The sequence below is a fragment of the Rhineura floridana genome, chromosome 6 (genome assembly GCF_030035675.1).
Source record: "Rhineura floridana isolate rRhiFlo1 chromosome 6, rRhiFlo1.hap2, whole genome shotgun sequence".
NCBI classification, from domain to species: Eukaryota; Metazoa; Chordata; class Lepidosauria; order Squamata; family Rhineuridae; genus Rhineura; species Rhineura floridana.
In genome coordinates this window covers 126167036-126188528 of record NC_084485.1, presented here as the reverse complement: position 1 = coordinate 126188528, position 21493 = coordinate 126167036, and the positions used below count along the sequence as shown (strand labels likewise).

General features: G+C 38.8%; 1 protein-coding gene and 1 long non-coding RNA gene across 5 annotated transcripts in view; one reads left to right on the top strand and one right to left on the bottom strand.

Annotated features, from left to right (window-relative positions):
* TLCD4 (TLC domain containing 4) overlaps positions 1 to 11760 on the top strand; it is a 36391-nt gene extending 24631 nt beyond the window's left edge. For all 4 annotated transcript variants that reach the window (XM_061633729.1, XM_061633728.1, XM_061633730.1 and 1 more), the window contains 2 exons: positions 4799 to 4872; positions 10547 to 11760. In XM_061633729.1, the coding sequence (XP_061489713.1) occupies positions 4799 to 4872; positions 10547 to 10862 (390 nt within the window). In that variant the 3' untranslated portion in view covers positions 10863 to 11760. The remainder of the gene's footprint in view (positions 1 to 4798; positions 4873 to 10546) is intronic.
* LOC133387906 (uncharacterized) overlaps positions 8832 to 21493 on the bottom strand; it is a 13571-nt gene continuing 909 nt past the window's right edge. Inside the window, exons 2-3 of the long non-coding RNA XR_009763601.1 lie at positions 10511 to 10628; positions 8832 to 10225 (exon numbers count right to left, since the gene is read on the bottom strand). This is a non-coding gene — a long non-coding RNA (uncharacterized LOC133387906). The remainder of the gene's footprint in view (positions 10226 to 10510; positions 10629 to 21493) is intronic.

Here is a 21493-nt window from a genome sequence, read left to right as displayed (position 1 = left end):
CTAAAAAGAGATTCCATTTGAATGTAACAACTTCTACAAATTTTTCATGACTGACGGTGGATTATTAATGTTTGGTTTTAAAAGAAACCACAACTATTGTAAACCATCATAAAGGGAAAAAAATGAAAACCTTATTCTCTCCAGGATGTGTCTAATGCTTTCATCATAATATTTCTCATGACAACCCACTTTTAATGAGAAAATTAACATGAGCCCATGTACCCATAATATACTGCAGATAATATTAAGATATTTTTATTCAAAAGAAATATTAAGTAATAATGTATACCACAATGATATATTTCAGTATGGTGACTCCCAAACTCTCCCTGCTGTGGACCACTTGAAAATTGCTGATATTCTTGGTGGACCTTTTTCTGCCTTTCGCAGCTATTGTAATGCACTGTGCTAGGTGCTGTATGATTTTAAATTATATTTTTATTCCTACTTTTATTTCTTTTGTAGTATTGTATTTCAATTTGCATTCCCTAGAATTCAAGCAGTAATATAGTGGAACACCATAAAATAAATAAAAGAAGCAATAAAAATACAATTTAACATCAGTATGAATATTTAATACAAAAATGCCACAGATTGCCTGAATGAAGCGCGTGGACCACTGATGGTTCACTGACCACAGTTTGGGAATCCTGCTTCAGTAGGTTTATTGTGTTTTACAAAGATGGTGCAAACTATTTTACACTTTGTTTGCCCTTGATTCCTTCTCGCACATTACTGAGAAGACTAAACAAATAGAATTGTCACAACTATTGCTAATAGCTATCATGCTGCTTCGAGTGTACCCCTAAAGAAGTATTAAACCCCACTTGTAGTAGATTATGTCAAAACTACCATCATAGCTTACATGGCCTAAATAAATTTTAACCCTAATTTTGCATTGTGCCGAAGTTCATTTTTTATTTCTTGTTACTAATTTTTTTTAAGTGTCTTTGATGTAAGCCTTGAGCCATCTGCTTAGGTGGAGAGCTTGACCCATATGAGTTTAACATCCTTAGTGAACATATACGCTTCCTTCTGAAGCACATACATACAGTGCCTTGCAAAAGTAATCAGACCCCTGACTCATATTACTCATATTACAGCTCATATTACTGAATTACAAATGGTACATTATAATTTTGTTCTGTATGATATTTTATTTTGAAACACTGAAACTCAAAATCAATTATTGTAAGGTGACATTGGTTTTATGTTGGGAAATGTTTGTAAGAAACAAAAAAACTGAAACATGTTTTAAAAATGTAGAGTGAATTAAGCGCTTAAAGAGGAGCTGTTTTCACTTGCACATGCCACCGTACCAGTGTTAAGAGGGAAGGAAGCCAGTAGTAATAGGACAATCCAAATGTGCGTCCTTCCACATAAAATCATAGCACCTGAATAAAACTAACCTGAAAAAAGCCTCCAACAGGTGCATTTAGGGCACAGTCATATCGCTGTGGGGAGGCAGCAGTCCTCCAGTACACAGGTCCCAAACCTGTAAGTCTTCAAAAGTAAGTGCCAGTATGTTGAATTGTGCTTAGAAAGAGACTAACATCAGTGAACTGATGCAATGAAAGTAGTATTTTATAGTGTGCAGTTAAACTATGAAATTTGCTCCCACAAGAGGTAATGATGGCCACCAATTTGGATGGCTTCAAAAGCAGATTAGACCAATTTATGGAGGATAAAGCTATGTTCTACCTCTACTGTCGGAAGCAGTATGCCTCTGAATGTCTACTGCTGGGAATGATAAGTGGGGAGAGTGCTATTTACTCAGGTCCTGATTTCAGGCTTCCCATAGGCATCTGGTTACCACTGTGAGAACAGGTTGCTGGACTAGATGGGCCTTTGGCCTGATCCAACAGGCTCTTCATACATTCAGTGTGTTCCCATTGGCCTGCCTCAGTCAGTAGCCTAGCAGCTATATTTTCAGCTAACTGCAGTTTTCAAAGGCATCCACAATTCAATAATCCAATTTGCAGGTTACTAGAACATGGATTTCTGTGGCCTGCCTCCAGGAGCAGCTGTAGATGGGACAGCCAACTCAGGTGCCACTCTGACATTCAGTGCTCAATTTGGAGCACACCCAGACAACAATCTGATCCTTTAAGGCAGCCTTTCCCAACTTTTGGGTTCTCAGATATTGGACTACAATTCCCATCAGCCTCAGCTGATGGTCAGGAATGATGAGAACTGTAGTCTAGTAATATCTGGGGACTGAAAGGTTGCTTTAAGGGGAGTACAGCCCTATTAAACACTAACTTGAACACCATCTCCAGACCCCACAAACCATACACCACTGTGCCTTCCATGTTGTCTGGATTGAGCGTCAGTTTATTGCCCTCATCAAGCAAGAGCATTCCTGGTCTCAGACACTAATTCAACACTTCCTATGCCTCACCTGATTTAGTTGAAAAGGAAAATTAGAGTTTGGTGTCATGGATATGCTGATGATACCTTATTCTAAATTCCCATGTGTTCTCAACCCAGCAATTTCATGTAGATGCTAAAACAGCTTTGGGGACAAGAGGGAGCCACAGGTCTCTCAGCACCATTTTCTGGAATCAGCCTTCCACGTTGGAACAGAAACATACCTCATTGTGCTCCTGATCTTGACATTGGCAACCTAGTCAGAAGGATAATCTATAAGACTAGGCAAGAGAATATTGTGTGGTTGTGCACGTGGGTGCATATGTGTTTTAAATCGGGAGCAAGCTACCAAGTGCTACAACTACATAGCCTTCTTGTATTTCAATTGGATTTGCCTGGAAGATAAATAACTCAGTCCTCCCAGGATCTTTTAAACTCAGTCCTTCCCAGGATTTGCCTGGAAGATAAATAACTCAGTCCTTCCCAGGATCTTTTATTTATTAATTTAGAAAATGTAAAATTGTTTTAAATCAAAATAGACAGTATCAAACCAAAGCAATAAAAACAAAAGTAAAACAAGCAAAAAAACCCTAAAATAGTTCCACAGACAACAAAATTTATTCAGTATTAAAAGCCTGTCGTAACAAAAGGTCTTAATTTCTTGCCCGACTGGAGTAGGATGGGGGAAGCCGGTGTCATGCCTGCCAGATTTTGTTGGACTGCAATTATCACCAGCCTCAGCCAGCATGTCAAATGGTCAGGGATTATGGGAGTTGTAGTTCAGCAACATCTGGAGTTACCACATTTGCTATCCCTGGACTGCAAAACTGCTCTTTCAGAGGGAGAGTGACTCAACCAAGATATGCATTTCCATTACTTCTTACATTACAGGACCATCCACCATTAGAAACTCCATCTTCTTAGGAGTTTCTATTTCACTTTCATCCATGTCATTACCAATACAAAGAGCATGAATTGCTTTTAAACTGAGCTCTCTTTTAAAATCAGTATAATATAGTGCAAGAACTGCAGTATAGTGGTTGCAACTGGAGATGATTTATTGCAGAAGTGGGGAATGTTTTTCAGCCAGAGGATCACATTACTTTATGGGTTACCTTCCTGGGGCTGCATTACAGTGGTGGGCAGGGACAAAGTTACATTCATAATCAATACCCATCTGTTTGCACCCCATTCACATGTCCGTCCATCCACATGCACTCTCTCATCCATCCATCCATCCACCCACATATTCTTTTCATTCACACAAATCCATCTATCTATCCATCCATACCCAATTCATACTAATCAAACCATCCACCCATACCACTTCATTCATAAAGACCCATACATCAGGATCATGTTTGTTTAATAATTATGCTGTGGTTTCCACTGGGTTTCTGATGGATGATCATTACAATCTGCTGATGCCATGTGCAGAATTGATAGTAATGGCTAAATCTGCTCAAATCCGCCTTTTAGATTCTCACAGTAAGCAACAGCCTTTAAAATGAAACACAATATAACATCGATGGAATAAATCCACATAAACAAAGGCAACCCAAATTTTATCACAATCGTAAATCCAATACAATTGGCACACTACTCATGTAAATAAAGACTTTATAGGCCATTTAAGAGGATGAAGTCTTAAATCTGGCAAATTACACTGCGTTTCATGTTTTGGAAGTGACTTGTTCAGCAGTAATCACCAAGCTTCTAATTGATGGGATTGCTAAAAGATTCTCCATAACAAATCTTAAAAAGCTGGGAGGCACAAAGAACAGAGAGTCATGGGTATCTTGGGCTCAGCCTGTAAAATTTTTAAGTTAAGCATCAGCACCTTGAAATTAGCATATAAGCATGCTGGCACCCAGTGGAACATACAAAATCCTTATTACATGGTCTCTTTGGTTAGGATAAACTTGGCTGCTACATTTTGAACTAATTACAGCTTCTGATCAACCTTCAGGGGCAGCCCTACATAGTAAATAGTGCAGTTGAGAAGTTACCAGGACAAGCAAGATAATGGCCTTTAAAATTGAGAAATTAGCCTATATTTCAGTATGATTTTTCTTCAGCAAATGACCTATGTGAATTGCAACCAGTGTGATTGCCCAGTGAAATGTATTGAAGATTTTTAACATTTTAAATTTATCTAATTTTAACTACAGATAGCAAAATATATTAAGTGGATGTGCTTGACACATAGGGATGGAGCGGGAATCAAATGGAAGGACTGGATGCATTTTTCTAAAGAGAATTCTGTTTAATTGTATACACTTAATCTTGCATTTTGTACAAATCCTAATTGTATGTTTCAATCTACATCTATGTCATCTTATAAAATAGTAAATGGTTTTTTAAATTGCTTTTCTGATATTTAAAACTGAGATTCCTGATTGTTGATTATGCTTATTTTATTATTTAGGGTAGAGGACTGCTGGCATATTTTGCTAATTTTCGTCTGCTTGCAGAATTCTCTACTCCTTTTGTGAATCAGCGGTAGGTGATTTTTTATATAGATCAATAAGCTGTTCTTAACTCACCTTTTGCCTTACATGTGTGTGTAGTCCAGTGACTATAGATCCGGAAGACTTGGGTTCTGGTCTTAGTTGTGACATGATTCATTTAGCAAGTGGCATTTCAATCCGTAGAAATGTATATTAGGAATAGTAGTAGTCTACTTCAAAGGGTAATTGTGAGGGTAACCATGTTACAGACTAACAAATAAAACACTAGGTAGGATCCAGTTAATTTATACTCTGTTCTGACCCACTGAAATCAATGGAATTACTTAAGGCCATTGGTTTCAATGGATGTACTCTTTCTAATTTGCAAGCCCAAATGTTAGAGATACTTGCCATGTTAGATAATTCTAGCATTCCTAAATGTATTATTAATTTATTTGTTGGATTTCTGTTCCACGCTTGTTCCCAAAGAAGCCCAGGGAGGCAAACAGCAAAACTTCGCGCTCTCTCTCGCTCTCGCTCTCGCTCTCGCTCTCTCTCTCGCTCTCTCTCTCTCTCTCTCTCTCTCTCTCTCTCTCTCTCTCTCTCTCTCTCTCACACACACACACACACACACACACACACACACACACACACACACACACACACACACACACACACACACACACACACACACACACACACACACACACACACACACACACACACACACACACTTTAAAAGCAATCACATATCCTCACAACTAATAATTTCAAAGTACAGTGTACTTCAGTCATCAAATGCCTAGGTGAACAGGTATGTTTTTAAATCTGTTAATGTTAATAATGAGGGACACAGCTGCACCTCACAAGGGAGGGTATCTCATAGATGGGAGACATGTCACAGTTCATTGTCAACTGGGTGGGGCCTCGCCTTCCCTGTACTGCTTTATATTTTTTGGGGGGGAAAACCACAAAGCAGTTTACAACCTAGGGCTCAAGATGGTTGATATTGGGGGATGCACTTGTTTAGGTACTTTTAGGCACAAATTGATTATGTTTTGTAATGGTCAGAGCAATGAAAAACATTTTAAATGTTTTTTAAATAGTATATATTTTAATATTAAAATAATTTTTAAAATTTTAATACAGTATTTACTGGAGTACTTAGTAACATTTTGTTGTGGATCATTAGAATTTTTCCCTCTCTTGCAACTGACATAAATCCTTTCAAAGGTGCTATTCAAAATAATATCAATAACCATGTTGCTACCTATCTTCATTTCTAAGCAAGACTTTTTACCCAAATAAACTGAAGAGACTTAACATACAAGATTGAAATTCCCTTATACAAGGATACTTGAAATCTTTACATGACTTAGTAAACGGATGCATTTTTGGCAGCTGTATTTCTTGCCAAGAATTGCATATGTGTATCCTTTTACAAGGTATATCCTAACTTTTTTCTGGTGGTGCTTTTTGTTAAACTGTCACTATAATAAATTTTGAAATACATCAAAGGTTTCAGTCAAATCTGTAAAAAGAAAAAAGAGCTGTCTGGGCATCAACATTTTGCTTTTATTCACATAAAGGGAGTCTAGAAACTAACTTATTTCTAAAAAAGTAAAATTATCTGAACTTAATCAGGAGTGTTTCTATATATGCTAAAAGCAAGGCAGTGACCACATTCACATGTAATGCTAAAGCAAGCCATGATTTAGTGTGAATGTGCTGGCTATTGGGAGGACCTCTTTGCTCCTCCACGGTCCTTTTGCTCCTCCACAGTTCTTTTTGCACGGTGAAGGTTTGTCCAAACTCAGGATTGTGGTTAAGTTCCCTTCTCCCTCACCATGACTTGTAGCCAAGGTTTGGCTATAGATCATGGTTAAAGACCTTGGCTTAGCTGCAAAGGAGGGACAAACTCCATTCCAGGAGGCAGTATGTTTGCACAGCCCTGGTAAGCCATTGTTTGGTTTAGCATAATATGCGAACCAGACCAATGTAAAGAATGTCTTCTGCATTACCATACTCAGCATTAACCAAATAGTGCTATATATATAAAATGAGAGAGAGAAGTCAAGCTTGGTCCCTTGCGCCTTAGAATTTGAGGGTGCCAAGTCATCTTGAATTAGTCTTGCCTTTACCCTCACTTGACTGCTTGTGTACTTTCAGCAGCTCATGCTGCTTTCTAAGTCTTTAAGAATCTAGTTCTTTTAGTATTCCCTGATGCTGTTGTCTTCCCACAGTCTGTGGCTTAGACAATGAACGATGCAAGGGCATTACATCCTTCGGACTGAAGGGCAAATATGCCTCCTCTCTCTACTACATTAGAGCTATGCTGTTTCCTTTTTGCATGCTTTCTCGGTCATGCTGTTAAGAGATAATGGTCTCAAATAATTTCATCTTTTTTATAAGAAGGTTCCTGTAGTCCATTGCACTCAATTGAGACCCCCTCCTGACATTACCTTTGCAATGTAAGTGCATTACCTTTGCACTCTAAGGAGTGAAATGGCAGTGGCTCCCATGCCACAAAGGTAATATCTGAACCCCCAAGCCGTGCAAGATGAGCTGCCATTATGGTTTCTTCCCATGCTGTCATTACTGCTGTCAGACACTGGAGCAACACTGGTGGGGGAAGGAGTTGTGCAGCTGGTTTTTCTTATGTCATGGTACAGGTGGTGGCATTCTGTAACTAACACAGTGCTCAGTGGAGCCACATGGCAGAGGCTTCCATGCTGTGAACTTAGTCAGAAGGCGGTCTTATTGTAGCCTATACTTAAATTTAGTGCAACAGCTAAATGGATAAAGACTTCATCCTGTTGGCAGTTGCTTCCACATGGGAGCATACCTTCATGCTAAAGATGCTGCTTTTACTGTTGTGATAGGTTTGCAAGGTCCACACTTGATAGCTTCAAATCCACTGTTTTCCATTCACGCTATTAGGCGTTCTTCTGTGAAGGATTAGTGTTGCTGTTCCTGGGGGCCCCGCCCTCTAATTTTACATGTTTACTCCCTCGAGAGCACCTTGGTGTGAAATTGACAAGAAAAATTAAACTGACTAGACCCCCCCCTTTCTCTATTGTCCCAGCCTGAGTGAAAGGGGGACGGAGGGGGAGTGAGTGAAAAGGCAAAGTAGGCAGCGGCTGCAGCAGCTTTTGCAGGTGGCAGAAAGAGATGGAGCACGTGATGGGGCATTAAAAGAGAGCCCACCCACTAAAAAAAATCAAAGCAAAGTGCCTACAAGGAAGAGCATAGCGCAGCTGAGACGGTTTTTCCTTTCCTTTTTGCATAATAATTGGATTGGGTTAATATGGATTTAAAGGGGGAAACTGCGTGGTAGCTTTTGCTTGCCTGCAATGTCATGTGAACCATGCAGATTACAAGGGGATGCAAGTAGCACCACACACACGCTAAATCGCTGTGTGGATGAGCCCTTAGAAATGAGGAAGAACTGTATTTATCATTATAAAAGAACCTCCAAGACGTCCACTTATGTACAAGAATAATCAATGAATGTACATCCTTATGTGCAGAAAGATCTTGAAAGGAAAGTTCAGTTGGAAGGTTCAGCTATGATCTTGCTAAAGCTGTAGTAGCAAGAGATGCATACTGAGACTTTTTAGATTGTGAAGCCTTATCAGTGAAAAAGGACAAATTCCTCTTTTGAAGCAAAGTGTTCTAAAAATAAAACTTGCTACTTTATTTGATAAATGTTTGCAGAAAGTGGTCAGAAAGACTGAAGGATTTGCTTATCCCATCAGCATTCATACATAGATTCATTAAATTTGAAGAGAACCAGATGGTAAAAATGTAAATGGTTGATAACACTAGCTTACATGTCTGTTTCTATCATTCACAAAAATAGTCAAGTTATGCTCTACAGTTCTGTTTTTAACTGCTGAACTCAATGACTTCTATAAACAACCCCAGTATCCTTCTCAAATTGTCAGCAGAAAGTATAACAAGCATGACATGTCAAGCTAGGATGTATATTAACCAGATACTATTTTGAAATTGGAAGCAACATTTTTTATTGATTTGTTGGAGAATATTTGTCAGCTAAACCAGATCTAAGCCTTCCTTCCTACTTATTTGGTAGTTCTAACTAGAGGATAATTTTCTGAAGCTGTTGTTTAGTATGAAAGTTTTTGAATAGATGGTACAGTAGGGCCCCGCTTTACGGCGTTCTGTTTTCCGGCGTTCCGCTGATGCGGCAGCTTTCAATTAGGGGAAATTCCCTGTTTTAAAGCTGATTTTGCGGCATTTTGACGTCATTTTTGCGTGACGCGACCCATTATATTCAATGGGTTCCACTTTACGGCGATTTCTGCTTTATGGCGGGGGCCTGGTCCCTAACCCGCCATATAAGCGGGGCCCTACTGTATGCTTATATGCACAAAAAGGAATATATGAACTTTAACATAGGTCTGTCCCACTTGCACTTTGTGAGCTCTGCCCATGTGTGAGGCTCTGGGTAAACAAACCTGAGGCAGAGCCCAAGAGAAACCTGCTAGGTGTGCTGGGTACCATCCGGCTTCATTTTGGGGCCAGTATGTACATTATAGAATAGCATCTCTCCGACTCCCATTTCATGCACCTTTGGTTATGTAAAAATGCAGAAACTGTGTGGAAGCATGGGACAACACAGGGAAAACTATGTCAGTATAAGAAACCTAGATTGGGGAATCTTATGGGGAGAGAATATATTCCTGCTTTATCAGAGTGGTGTAGAACTGAGCTACCGAACAGCAACAATACCAACTCCCATTACGTTGGCATCTGCCCGACGTCTGTTTTGTCTACTTGCATGTGGAGAGAGAAGGGGGCAAAGCTATGATGCTAAGATTTGGCAGGATGTGACTTTCACTTTTCCAGCACCTGCCTTTTCTTGCAGGCTAAAATGGAGTGGGTGCTGAACTCTGTCTGCTTTTAGAGTTTTCATGTATCTAGTTTAGATCTGCTACTTCATTGCTAAGGTTCCATTAGTTTGGATCTGCCAGGAAGATTGAGGACATCATGTTACAATAATAAAGATATGGAACAGAGTATTTCACAAAATACACTACAGGAATACCCCGCATTAACGTATGCAATGGGTCCAGAGCGAGTACGTAAACCGAAAATGTACTTAAAGTGAAGAGTACCTTTTTTCACTTATCGATGCATATACTGCACCGCAATCATCATATACGGGCATAACTGATGTAAATAACGCATTTATAACTAAAATAAACACAGTAGGCCTTCCAAGTTTGTAGTTGGAAACTGATCGGGCGGTGGCATCATGACGTTAAGTGTCCGTTCTTGCAAAGCGAGCGTACATAAACAGGGGAATGGTGCTACTGTAAATATGTCCATACTCGCGAGTGTCCGTAAAGTGAAGGTCCGTATAGCGGGGTATTCCTGTACTGTAAAAAGAAATAACAAAACATGCTCACATTGTGTCTGGTAACAATTCAGTGTAAAGAAAAAAAATACATATTAGCAATATTACAAAAATACATATTAGCAAGAATCTGAATATTCTTGTAGAGAGCTTCTTTGAAGCTTTTTAGCTGCATGAAAGTGATTTGGAATGAAACTGATAAGAGTCAGGAATTCAGAATGCTAGTACAGTTGATGAAGCTCTATTTTCAAATCTGAGTCTGTATTCAGAAGTTACACAGGCAGAAAATGAAAAGCATACTACCTACTTGATTTGATTTCTGTTAATCCTCTTTCTCTTGTAGATGGTTCTTTGAAGTCCTGGGGTATTCCAAGGCTTCAAAAGCGAACATCATCAATGGACTCCTAATGACAATTGCGTTCTTCCTAGGGAGGATCATAGTTATCCCAATTTATTATTCCAATGTTGCTACTGAGTTTGGAACAGAAGCTTTCCACAAACTGGGATTTGCAGCTCAAAGCGCCTGGTTTATTTCCAGCATTGTCTTGGATGTCATGAACTTAATGTGGATGGTCAAAATTACAAAGGGATGTTACAAAGTTATTTGTCTTATTGGACAAGGAGAAGCCAAAACTAATAAGAATGGCAAATCTAACTAGAAGACCTTTAATGATGACAACACTCTTTAACAGCAACTTTGGGTTCATCAAAAGAACAATGCACACTGTTCCCATGAAAACATCCTGTAAAGGAAATAAGGTATTACCTCTGTTAAATTTAGCCTTCCATTTGGCACACTGCCTGGGCACCCAGAGCTACTTTATGTGAAGACTTGCATTGTGTGAATGGGAAACAATAACATGCTGGGTATATCAACCTTGGCAGTGTGTTCTAAGCACTTAATAGACAAATGAACCCACAAAGGAACAAACTTTTCAAGCACTATGTTCCTATGAATTTTCACTCAGGTTTCTTAGACTGATGTGTTTTTAATGCCTGTGAATGTCAGGATCTTTGGTTTACATTCTGCTAATATGACAACTTTCCTGGCATGTTTCTCTGCTTTCTTAATGTTTGATGTTCATAACTGAGGTTTCATCTTTTGCAACTTTTTTACTTTTTTGCAAGAATTTTGTTTTGAGCCTATAATCTTTTAAAGCATTTTCTGCTGCCTACTGTACATGCACATGACTTGGGATTTATAGAACAATTTTACATAAACATATAAATTAGAATTTGAGTTTTTTCTTTTTTAAAAAATCAGTTACTTATATTGATTCTTGTTGTACATAAAGGATAGCTACAGGTCCCCCCCTCAACTTTTTTTTTAAAGTATCTGAATTCCAGCATAAGCTAGCATGGTAAACAGTATGGACATAAGAAAATTCTTGCACCAGTGTTCTTCTTTATCATGGCTATTGGGACCTATATCTATTTTTAATGTAGTGTCATATAACTAAAAGATTTCTGTGGTGTGTGAACAACTGAAGGAGTGAAAATTTAATGAATTTGGAATATGTAAATTGTCATAAAAACCATTGTGCTTGTTATGAAAAATTTAACTTGTAGCTATTGTATTCCGTTTCTTTGTCCTTCTCTTTTTTTAAAAGCAAGTTAGAAAAAAATAACACAACTGCTTCACCAAATAGAAAAAAAATTAATAAAAACAAATGCATTTTCTTTTATTTAACTCTGGAGTAGCTCTACAAAACTGATACAATGATGTAGATCATTCATTAGAGAGAACTTTTCTTCAAAGTGACTTAGCTCTCAACATATTTGCAAAAGCATGTTGTTGATGAATACCATGTAAAAAGGAAACACTTGTAAGAAGAACAAATAATGGCAATCTACTGGTTTGCGTTAGTTTTACACATGTTCTCTACTATTATGGCCTACAGTTTATTTTATAGTGTACTATATTTATTCTTAAATTGTGTTTATCATATGTTCTGTTGACCTTAATGTTGTCTTAATGTTATGAATACCATGTGTCATAATTTGCTAATAATGTTGTGTTCATTTTCATGTTTGTGATGTAAATATGCAGGAATATTGTAGAGAATAAGCTGCTTTCCTGTCCTTTCGTTTATAATTTGTATGTTCTTCCTACTGCTGCTCTATTAGCAAAGCCTCATGCAAAAGATTATCATAAGATTCATCTTATGAAACAAATAATAGCCTGTGGCTACTAGTTAATATAGATTTTAAAAGAGAGTTATTACAACATGCACATTTCCCCTTTTCTCAGAGTGGTTCTAATTCTTAACAGCTTGCTAAACGTTTTTGGATTCATAACATAATGATCGCTATCAAAAGTCTTTCTAATTTCACTCTAAGTGTTTTATTTCTGTAATGACAATCAAGACAATTTGGATCTGTTATATTAGTGTTACAGTATCTTGCATACTAATATAGAGGCCCTATTTGGGCACGCAGGTTCATCCCTTGATAACTGCAACATTAAGTGTTGACTTGCATTTGTGAAAGATTATAGACACCATGAATAAGAGGGTGAGACATTTCATATCACCTCAAACATATTGTTTGTCAATGGTGGCACCTCTCAGATTCAGCTCTTAGTCTCCAAATTATGAAAGATCAAATGATGTTCATGCATGTGCAGATCCTTTCACTTTCCTGAAGGCTTTTTGTGTATTTGGAAAAGAAGTCTATAAACTCAAATTATAAATAACCATCTGCATTTTTTCTAGAAATGGAAAGTTGTTAACAATTTTTATAGTCTACTCATTACCTTTTATGAAAAAACAGCTGTTCAGTGCAAGCAGGAAGAGTAGAGGGTGCTGTTTAGCCCTTCTAATTTGATATGCCCCTTTGGACTCTAAAGTGCCTTCTTTTAACACACTTGTTAATGATTAATTGGCTACTTTGGGTTACTTGCTGAACAGAATTGAACATTTTTAACTTTCTAAATTAAAAATGTTTGAAATAGTGATTAATATGATGTATTAAGAGAAATCTTCTAGAAATGTTTTTCTTACCTATGCAGAATCATGGAAGTAGCCTTGAGAGCTCTTCTTGTTTCTGTTTAGAAAGAGACCACCTTGTTCCTTAGGCCAGTGGTTCAAATGCGCATTTACCCACTGAGTGCTTTAAGGAACAACACATACCTTCTTGATTCTTTTATCTTAATCATTTCAAATGTACCTGTTAAGCTGGACCCAACAATTTCTCAAGCCAGATTGGCATGCTTTCCATCCCCCCCCAGCAGCCATAACTGAATGGTAGCTGCACTATCACCTGGAAGGGGTGAGGGTGATCATCTGCATTTCCTCATTCCTTTCTTTGGAACTGAGAAAATGACCCAGTTACAAATTGAAACACACTTCTTGTTCATAAGGAAATAGCAGGATCCCACTACTGAACAGGAAGGATCTATTGGAAGTTGACTGACCACTGTCCCTTAATCAGCTCAGGATTTTGAAATGTATCTATACTTGTCCAGTGAGTGAGCCAGACCTAATTTACAGACCAGTCCAATTCAGGGGAAGCCTGTGGAAGAGGAGCCTGCGGGAAGGTCTGCAGCATCCAATTGCTGTTTGGAAGCCTCCAGGCTGGCTGAATGTTGGCTCAGACGGGAGCTCCATGCAGGGAATGGAAAGTAAAAGCTTGCTCTCACAAATACCCATACCGGGAGTCTCTCCATTGTCTTCCATTGCAATTATTTTCTTAGACCGACTTTTCCTGGCATAATTTTTGTCTGGATTGGGACCTGCAGGAGTGCTCCGAACATGACTTGGATGCAGACCCCTCAGCCCTTCCTCTGACATGCCCCTAGAATGCCCCTTTTTGGGGCCTTCCGCTGGGCTGGGCTTCCCTGGTGGATCCCCAGCTGAGCTGGCTGGGTCCTGGCTCTGCTGTGGCAGAGCCGGGATGAAGGGCTTCTGCTGGTGTAGCCTGGCTGAGCCAGGGCCCAGCCAGCTAAGCCGGGGTCCTCTATATCAAACTTCCCTCAGTTTTTTTATTTTTGCTTTATTTGTTCTGCATCACATATTTTGGGATTTAAAATATTTTTTCTAGGAGGATGTAGCATGTTATCAAGTACAAGATGCATAATCAGAGAGCCCACTTAATTTTATTTCTTTATTACAGTTATAGATAAAACTTAAACTGTTTTTCTATTTAAATATGCAAAGGATTGTAGTTTCATTTCTTTGTTTCAATTCAAGATTCATTATATGTGGTATAACATGAGGGAGTTGAAATCCTGAGGCACTAAAGAATTTCTAGCATTATTCATGCTTGTATAGTTTGTTCTGTAATGCCTTCTTTCCTTCCTAATTTTAAAATACATACCTTTGATCTAATGGATTGGATACAGGCTAAGTTAGTTGCTCTTAAGTCCCACTGATCTTTGGGACTTGATAACTTCATCTGGATCAAACTCGGTGTGTTTCACACTGATACTGTGTGCAGTTTGGGTAACTTTTATAGTATCAAAAAAGTAGTATCATAGGTCTGGGCCAAAGAATGATTACTGGATTATATTTGGCCTCTGACATTATTTTATATATAATAAATATATATAATATAATATATGTTTATTTTCTTGAGTGCACATATAACAGGCTCTGCGGAGAAAGATGGTACAAAGGCAAAAGAGGATGCTGAAGCCAAGTTCAGTGAGAGCAAGTACTACTTTTAACCTGTTATTACTTTCCCCTCTATCCTAAGCATTGTGGCTTGCATGTGTGCACTTGGGACATTCCTGTATACTCCAAGGTCACAGCCAGGAATATTCCAGCACCTCTAAGTAACTTGATGGGTGTGAGGAGGGAAATTGGCTTCCTAAGCTTAGAAACCTGGCTTCCCCTGCTGTGGGTGAAAGTGAAAAACACTCCACTGCCCCTCTTAACGTGCTAGCATCTATAAATCACATTTAAAGTTTAGCAAGGGACTTACTTAAACACTGATGTGGCTTAAAATTATATTGGAACTTAAAGGATGTTGGTTTTTGAAAGTCATGTTTACTTGTTTTAAAAGGTGCTGTAATTGAGTTAAGTTACCTCCTTTTTTCACATCCAATTATCTTGGGAGAGATGAAAAGTAACCTATGCATCTGACTGATGCATTGAGAAAATTACTAGGAGGAAGTCAACTAAGATCATATCTCTCTCTTATGGAAGAGTTTAGCTTTATACTATGCTGAATTCAAAGTATGATAATCTTGAGAAGTTATTCACAAGACTTTTGGATCTGGTAGTGCAGGAAATCAGTACTGAAGAATAGGTATAAATCACTGAAAATCTATGCTATACTGAGCTGCTGAATGGGATGATGTGAGCAAATCCTTGATCAAGCCTAAAGTAAATTCTCTGGATCTCAGTGATTCAGGCTGCAATTCTATACCTGGGAGTAAATTCCATTTAATTCAATGAGACTTACTTTTGAATACACACACATGGGATTGTGCTTTTAATTAACTTGACAATCCTCTGAAATCTTCACTTAAATTAAGCCCTTTGATGTCCTGTTTTAGGATTCCAGGATGAAACATACATTCTGCTATGCTAGTTGAAGGCAAGTTTTATTTTAATGTACTTCGGTTAAAAACATGAACACCAGCTTCACCCTCTTCTGCAACAATTGCCCTGAAAAACTAGCTTCAAAAACAAAAAAAAATCTTAAAACCTGCAAGGCAAATGGGTTAAGACTCCTAGTGGGGAAAATGAGTGAAATTTATATTCATAGTAGTAAGTTGTAATTGACTTGAAGACATAAAACAACAACAACAATCCAGTAACAGCCTGCAAAGCAATCTTAGGGTCACATTGGTATTATGAGATGACCTTGATGTGGACCCTAGTTAATTCTAAAATACAGAAGCTGAGAATACTTTATATGTAACCCATACCTGTACTTTTGACTGTCCAATGTTATTGTCCCCCGCCCCCCTTTATTAGGCATATCTCTGAGCAATCCAATTGTGGGCCAAATTAGACATAACATGAGAGCTCCGTGACTGGAATTTTGACTTAAAAAAAAGAAAAAGGCAGAAGCCCTGATCTGCATTAAGCGTGTGTGAGTGAGAGTGAGAGAGAGAATGTTCCCCGTGCCAATTTCCTGCTGAAAATCTTGCACATACCACATAACTGCTGTTTGCCCCAAATGGAAAAAAATGTGGCCATGTTCCTGCAATTTTATTTTCAAACTGGGGCAATAAGGTTTAGGGCCAGTGAATTTCAGCTGGGAAATAGCATTTGGGGGGGGGATTAAACCCTTCACCAAGGCAGCAGTCCTGATTTGGGTCAGGGACCCCCACCATTGTTTTTGTAAATCAGATTTTGGAAGTTCCAGTGAAGGGACTCCAGCTTGACCTGGTTTCTGAATGGAAAAAGTTGTTTGTTGAATTGTGTCTGACAGTTATGGGGAATCTCTGCTCATAGAAGCCTCCACTGAATCAAGCATCTTTCCTGCAGCAAGGGATACAACTAAACATAATCCATAAATATTTATTACAAACTGAAGCAGTTATACTGGCAATATATATTCAATAGAATAGAATTGAATAGTGCAGAATTTATTCACAATTGAAAGTGGTCAAAATCTGGTTCAAACACATAAATCACATGACTTAAGTTCCTTTCAAATGCATTTTTAAATGCCAAACAGTACTTTCTGCATTAGTGTTCACAGATTTTTTTTGGCCATTCACAATACTAAAATAAGTACAATGAGATGCATTCTCGAGTTGTAAATCTGTACTGGAAAAGGGGTGCAATATAATCACCTTTACAAAATCATAGCAAAAAGTTTGACAAAGACAGCACTGAAAGTTCCTTACAGGGATGGAATAAAGATGATGGGTGTGAATCCTCCTGCACTAAATTGAAACCCTATAATATCATTGATCCAATAGCTGCAAAATGATAATGGCAATTCATCAAAGAAAATGAGATAGTACTGTTGACTCTCTAGGGTGGTCAAACAATGTGGGACTTTAACAAGATCTTCCCATTTGCTTGAATACTTTTAAATGTCGCTTGAGATAGAGGCATATAAATAAGTTTGCTCTTCACTGGTATTTGAAAGCCTTGCTGTTTGTATAAATTTGTCTAGGCTGTTCTTGTTTGAGGTATATGCAATAATGTCTAAGCAATAAGTTGCATGTGTATTCAAGACATTGGTGAATAAGAATAAAGGAAGAGAATGCAGTATTTCTTTTTGGAATTTATTCACTCAAATTGCAGGTACTTTGTTATGTAAAACAGCCAAGCCCTGCCACACAACAATGTGGGGGTACTCATCATCAGTTTCTCAATATGGCTACTTTATAAAAATGTTTCTTTACTGTGGAAAGGTATAGCCACAATTTTCTTTGGAGAACAGATTTTTTAAATTACAGTATACACACAAGGCTAGTCCACTGTGAGGTAGAATGAGATAGGTGCCTCAGGCGGCACAATTAAAAGGTAATACGTAGTTATCAGCTAAGGTTTTTTCCCCCTATATAACAAAGTTTGAAAGTGATTTTCTATCTTATGATCTTACTGAAAAATGATGTGCCCTTGCACACAAATGTAATAATTTATATACAGTTTATATATCCTAGTGTATTACATTTGGGTACATAAACTTGACAAGTGGGGCCCTGCAACATAGAGTTGCTGTGTATCCCTACCCCCTAACCAGTCTGGAACAGGAATCTTGTAGTGCTGCTTGGAGCTAATGGGATGTGTTGGAGGGGGTTCAAGAGGAAGGAGCCCATTTCCCTTTCTTACTCCTTAAATCAGGAGTAAGGAACCTTTGGCCCTCTAGATGCTACTGAACCACAACTCCCATCATCCTGGCCGTTGGCCATGCTTGCTGGGACTGATAGGAGCTGTAGTTCAGCAACAGCTGGAGGGCTAAAGGTTCCCCACTCCTGCTTTAAATATTTCTCTGCTGTGCTATATCACTCAAGGAGTCAGGTTTGTTATGCAGTGATAATGGGAAAAATTTTGGAAAGTAAGAAAGGGGAACAGATTTCCCTTTCCTCTACTGTAAAACCTCACCGAAGTGTGAGAAGCTTTTACCACATAGTGTCTATTCCTCTGTCACTGATTAGGTATGTCATCAGAGACCCTGCTTGCTTCTTGCTGATTTTGTGAAAAATGAGAAATAATAGGATAAGTATATGTGGCCAAAGGTTCTTGAAAGAAGAAAAGTTTGAACATTAAACTACAAGTTTTTTTTAAAAGAGTGACAGTATATCCACAGTATGGAACCTCAGAATTGCAAGTATATGATCCTTTTTGTGTTAATAGAGCAGCTAATTTGTTTTAGTGTGTGTGTCATTTTGAGTTCAAAGTCAAAATACACTGTGAATATTCAGCACTTGTCTTCCCATCTATTAAGGCAGGGCTTTTATATTTTTATTTGTTGTATTGGAAACATTTTATCCCACCTTTCAAGCAGGTTTCTAAGGCAGTTATAAAGAATATAAAAACAGCAAATCAGAACTAATTCATGAAACTAAAATAATTACAACAAAACAGCAACACTTAAAGCAGAAAATTGCAGTAAGAACATTAATTATGATAAAAGCAGAAATCCATGTTAAAATTTCATCAAAAGTGCTTGCCAAAAATGAAGTAGAGTCATCTCAGTCCCTTAGCAAATAATGTGGGCATTACAACAGAGAAAGTTCTATCTGCTGACTTCAGAAGGCAGCGGCACCTTGTATAGGCCTGACTTAAGTGATTATTACTTTATGTATAAAAATATTTATATACTAGGGCTTGTGCCTCTGCTCACTTCAGCTGCCAACCCTGCCTACCCTCACCACTCAACAAACTCCTACTCCTCACCAACCCACACTCCCCCCATGATAACCCCTTGGTCCTTCCCCTTTCACCTGCAACTGCTAAGGTCCCCTAACCATCTCCTCCCAAGGCACTCACAAACCATCCTCCCAGGCACACTCACAAACCTTTCCCCCGCATCCTCCCAAGCACAGTCACAAACCTTTCCCCCCCCCATCCTCCCAGGCACACACACACACATCATTCCAGGCCACCTCTCCGCTTGGCCCCTGGCCGCTTACCTGCTTGCTTCACAGCTACCTGCTCATCTGCCCTACAGCTGCTCACCTTGTTCATCTGCCCCACAGCTGATCACCTCTCTTGTATTGCTTGTCTGCCCGACAGCCACTCATCTGCCCCACAACCACTTACTTGTCCACCCCTCGTTCATCTGCCCTACAGTTGCTCATCTCATTCATCCACACCACAGCTGCTTGTTCACCCCACAACTGCTCCTCTGCCCCACAGCCGCTCACATCGCTCATTTGTCCCATTTGACTCACTTATCTGCTCCTCATTCATTTACCCCACAGCCACTTGCCTCGCTTGTCTGCCCTACAACCAATCTTTCGCCCCACAGTTGCTTCCCTCGCTCACTCATCCCCATTTGCCTCGCTTGTCTGCACGTCATCCATCTGCTCCACAGCCACTTGCCTCGCTGGCTCTTTCCCCCACAGCCGCTCGTCTTGCTTGTCCGCCCAAATAGCCAAGCAGTCACCTCACTCCTACGCAAGTCATCTTTGTTTCTTTGATGCCTCGCTTGCAGTCCTGTCGCGGTGTGCTCTGCACACACCCTCATGTCATGTTATGTCATGTCATTATGCTGTGACGGCGTAACGTCTTACATTTTTGTTTTATGGATATCTTCCTATATAATAATCAAAGCAGTTTACAACATATATAAACACAGAAAACCATATAAAAATTTAAAATCAGAATCATTAACTATTGCAGAAAGATACTATCTCAACTACCTGTTATAAACTTGGTGACAGAAAAGTTTTCAGCAGGAATTTAAAAGTCAGAACAGAAAATATCTGTTGAATCTCTACTGGCAGAGCATTCCACAGGACTGGACCGATGACACTAAAGGCTTGATTACTTCTTGAGCCTCACCAAACTGGGGGACAACCAACATGTTCCAGCAGATTATCTCAATGATCAAGCTGGAATATAAGTTTGCAACATAAGTTTTGTATCACTTGTCCTCCATTATTCTATATTTATGGTTTTCAAATGTTCAGGGAACCTTTTTCCACATCTATTTGTTGGTTGATGAATTGTGGTATGATTTCTGCACAACCCCTGTGCCTTGCAGAGGGTTCCTGGGAATGTCTGAGGTTGGGTGTCATTAAGAAATCCTGCATGAATTGAGGGTATGGCTCAGGCATTATTCATCCTGTAACCTGATAATAGTAATGGGCAATCTGTTATCATTTTGTCTGAAATGTCTTAATAGCAGCTTTGTGGTCATAATAAAGCAATATAATAATGTATGTTTTCCTGTTTAACTATTGTTCATTCCTTTTTTCCCTTCTCACTAGCCATTCTGGAATTTAGATCTGCATAGCACTACCCACCAAAAGCTCCTTGCTCTTTTTCATTGTCTCTAGTTGGTGATGCACTGGCACAAACAAGTAGTAGGTTTCTACTGATGTTTAAAGCTATTGGACTATAAACTTTAATTGTTTTGTGAATCTAAGTATTTAAGTGAGCTAGAGTAATAAGGCATGTGAAAACAGATACACTTAAATATTGCTTTACTCTAGTAAGCACTATTATAAGTGCTTTTGTAGGCAATATTATTGATTACACATACACACATTTTTGTGCACTTAAGGAAATTCACTACTGTCTACATAAGATCATTGCAGTTTTATTACCTCCTATAGCACTGCTTTGTTGCTGCTGCAAGCTAACGCAACTACCATTTTATAATGGATAAAGAACACAAAAAATAAAATGCCAGTGATAATTTGAATTAAGTAGCCAAATTTGTCAGGGCTATCAGACTACTTTTTTAATTTTGCAAGTTAGAAAAGTAACATGAATGTCCCATCTGTGCTGTTTCATTCAGTTTCACTTATAAAGCATCCTTGGTTCTGTTAAAGCTCTGGTGCTGGCCTGGTACCAGAATAAAGATATTTGTTATCAATATGACTGTTTTGTTTAAAAGGTTTTTTTTTTAAAAAAAGTTTAATTAGGCAAACTTAGAGCAGGCATATGCAAACTTTAGAATGCCATTGCCTTACCGCCGACACTAAACTCTGCACGGGTCTCAATTACACAGCTGGGGCAACCTGCAGCCCTCGACCTAATTTCAAAAGCCCTCTGTGTGTGATCAAATTCAGACCTTTGCCAACAGCCATTTATCCTTCTCCTAGCAGCCTGCTGGGTAGGAGGGAGAAAGGGGTGGCAACAGAGAGAAAAAGAAAGAAGGGTGACCTCACTGCTTTATGTGCTGACCCCAGCCGTCACTGGTTCCA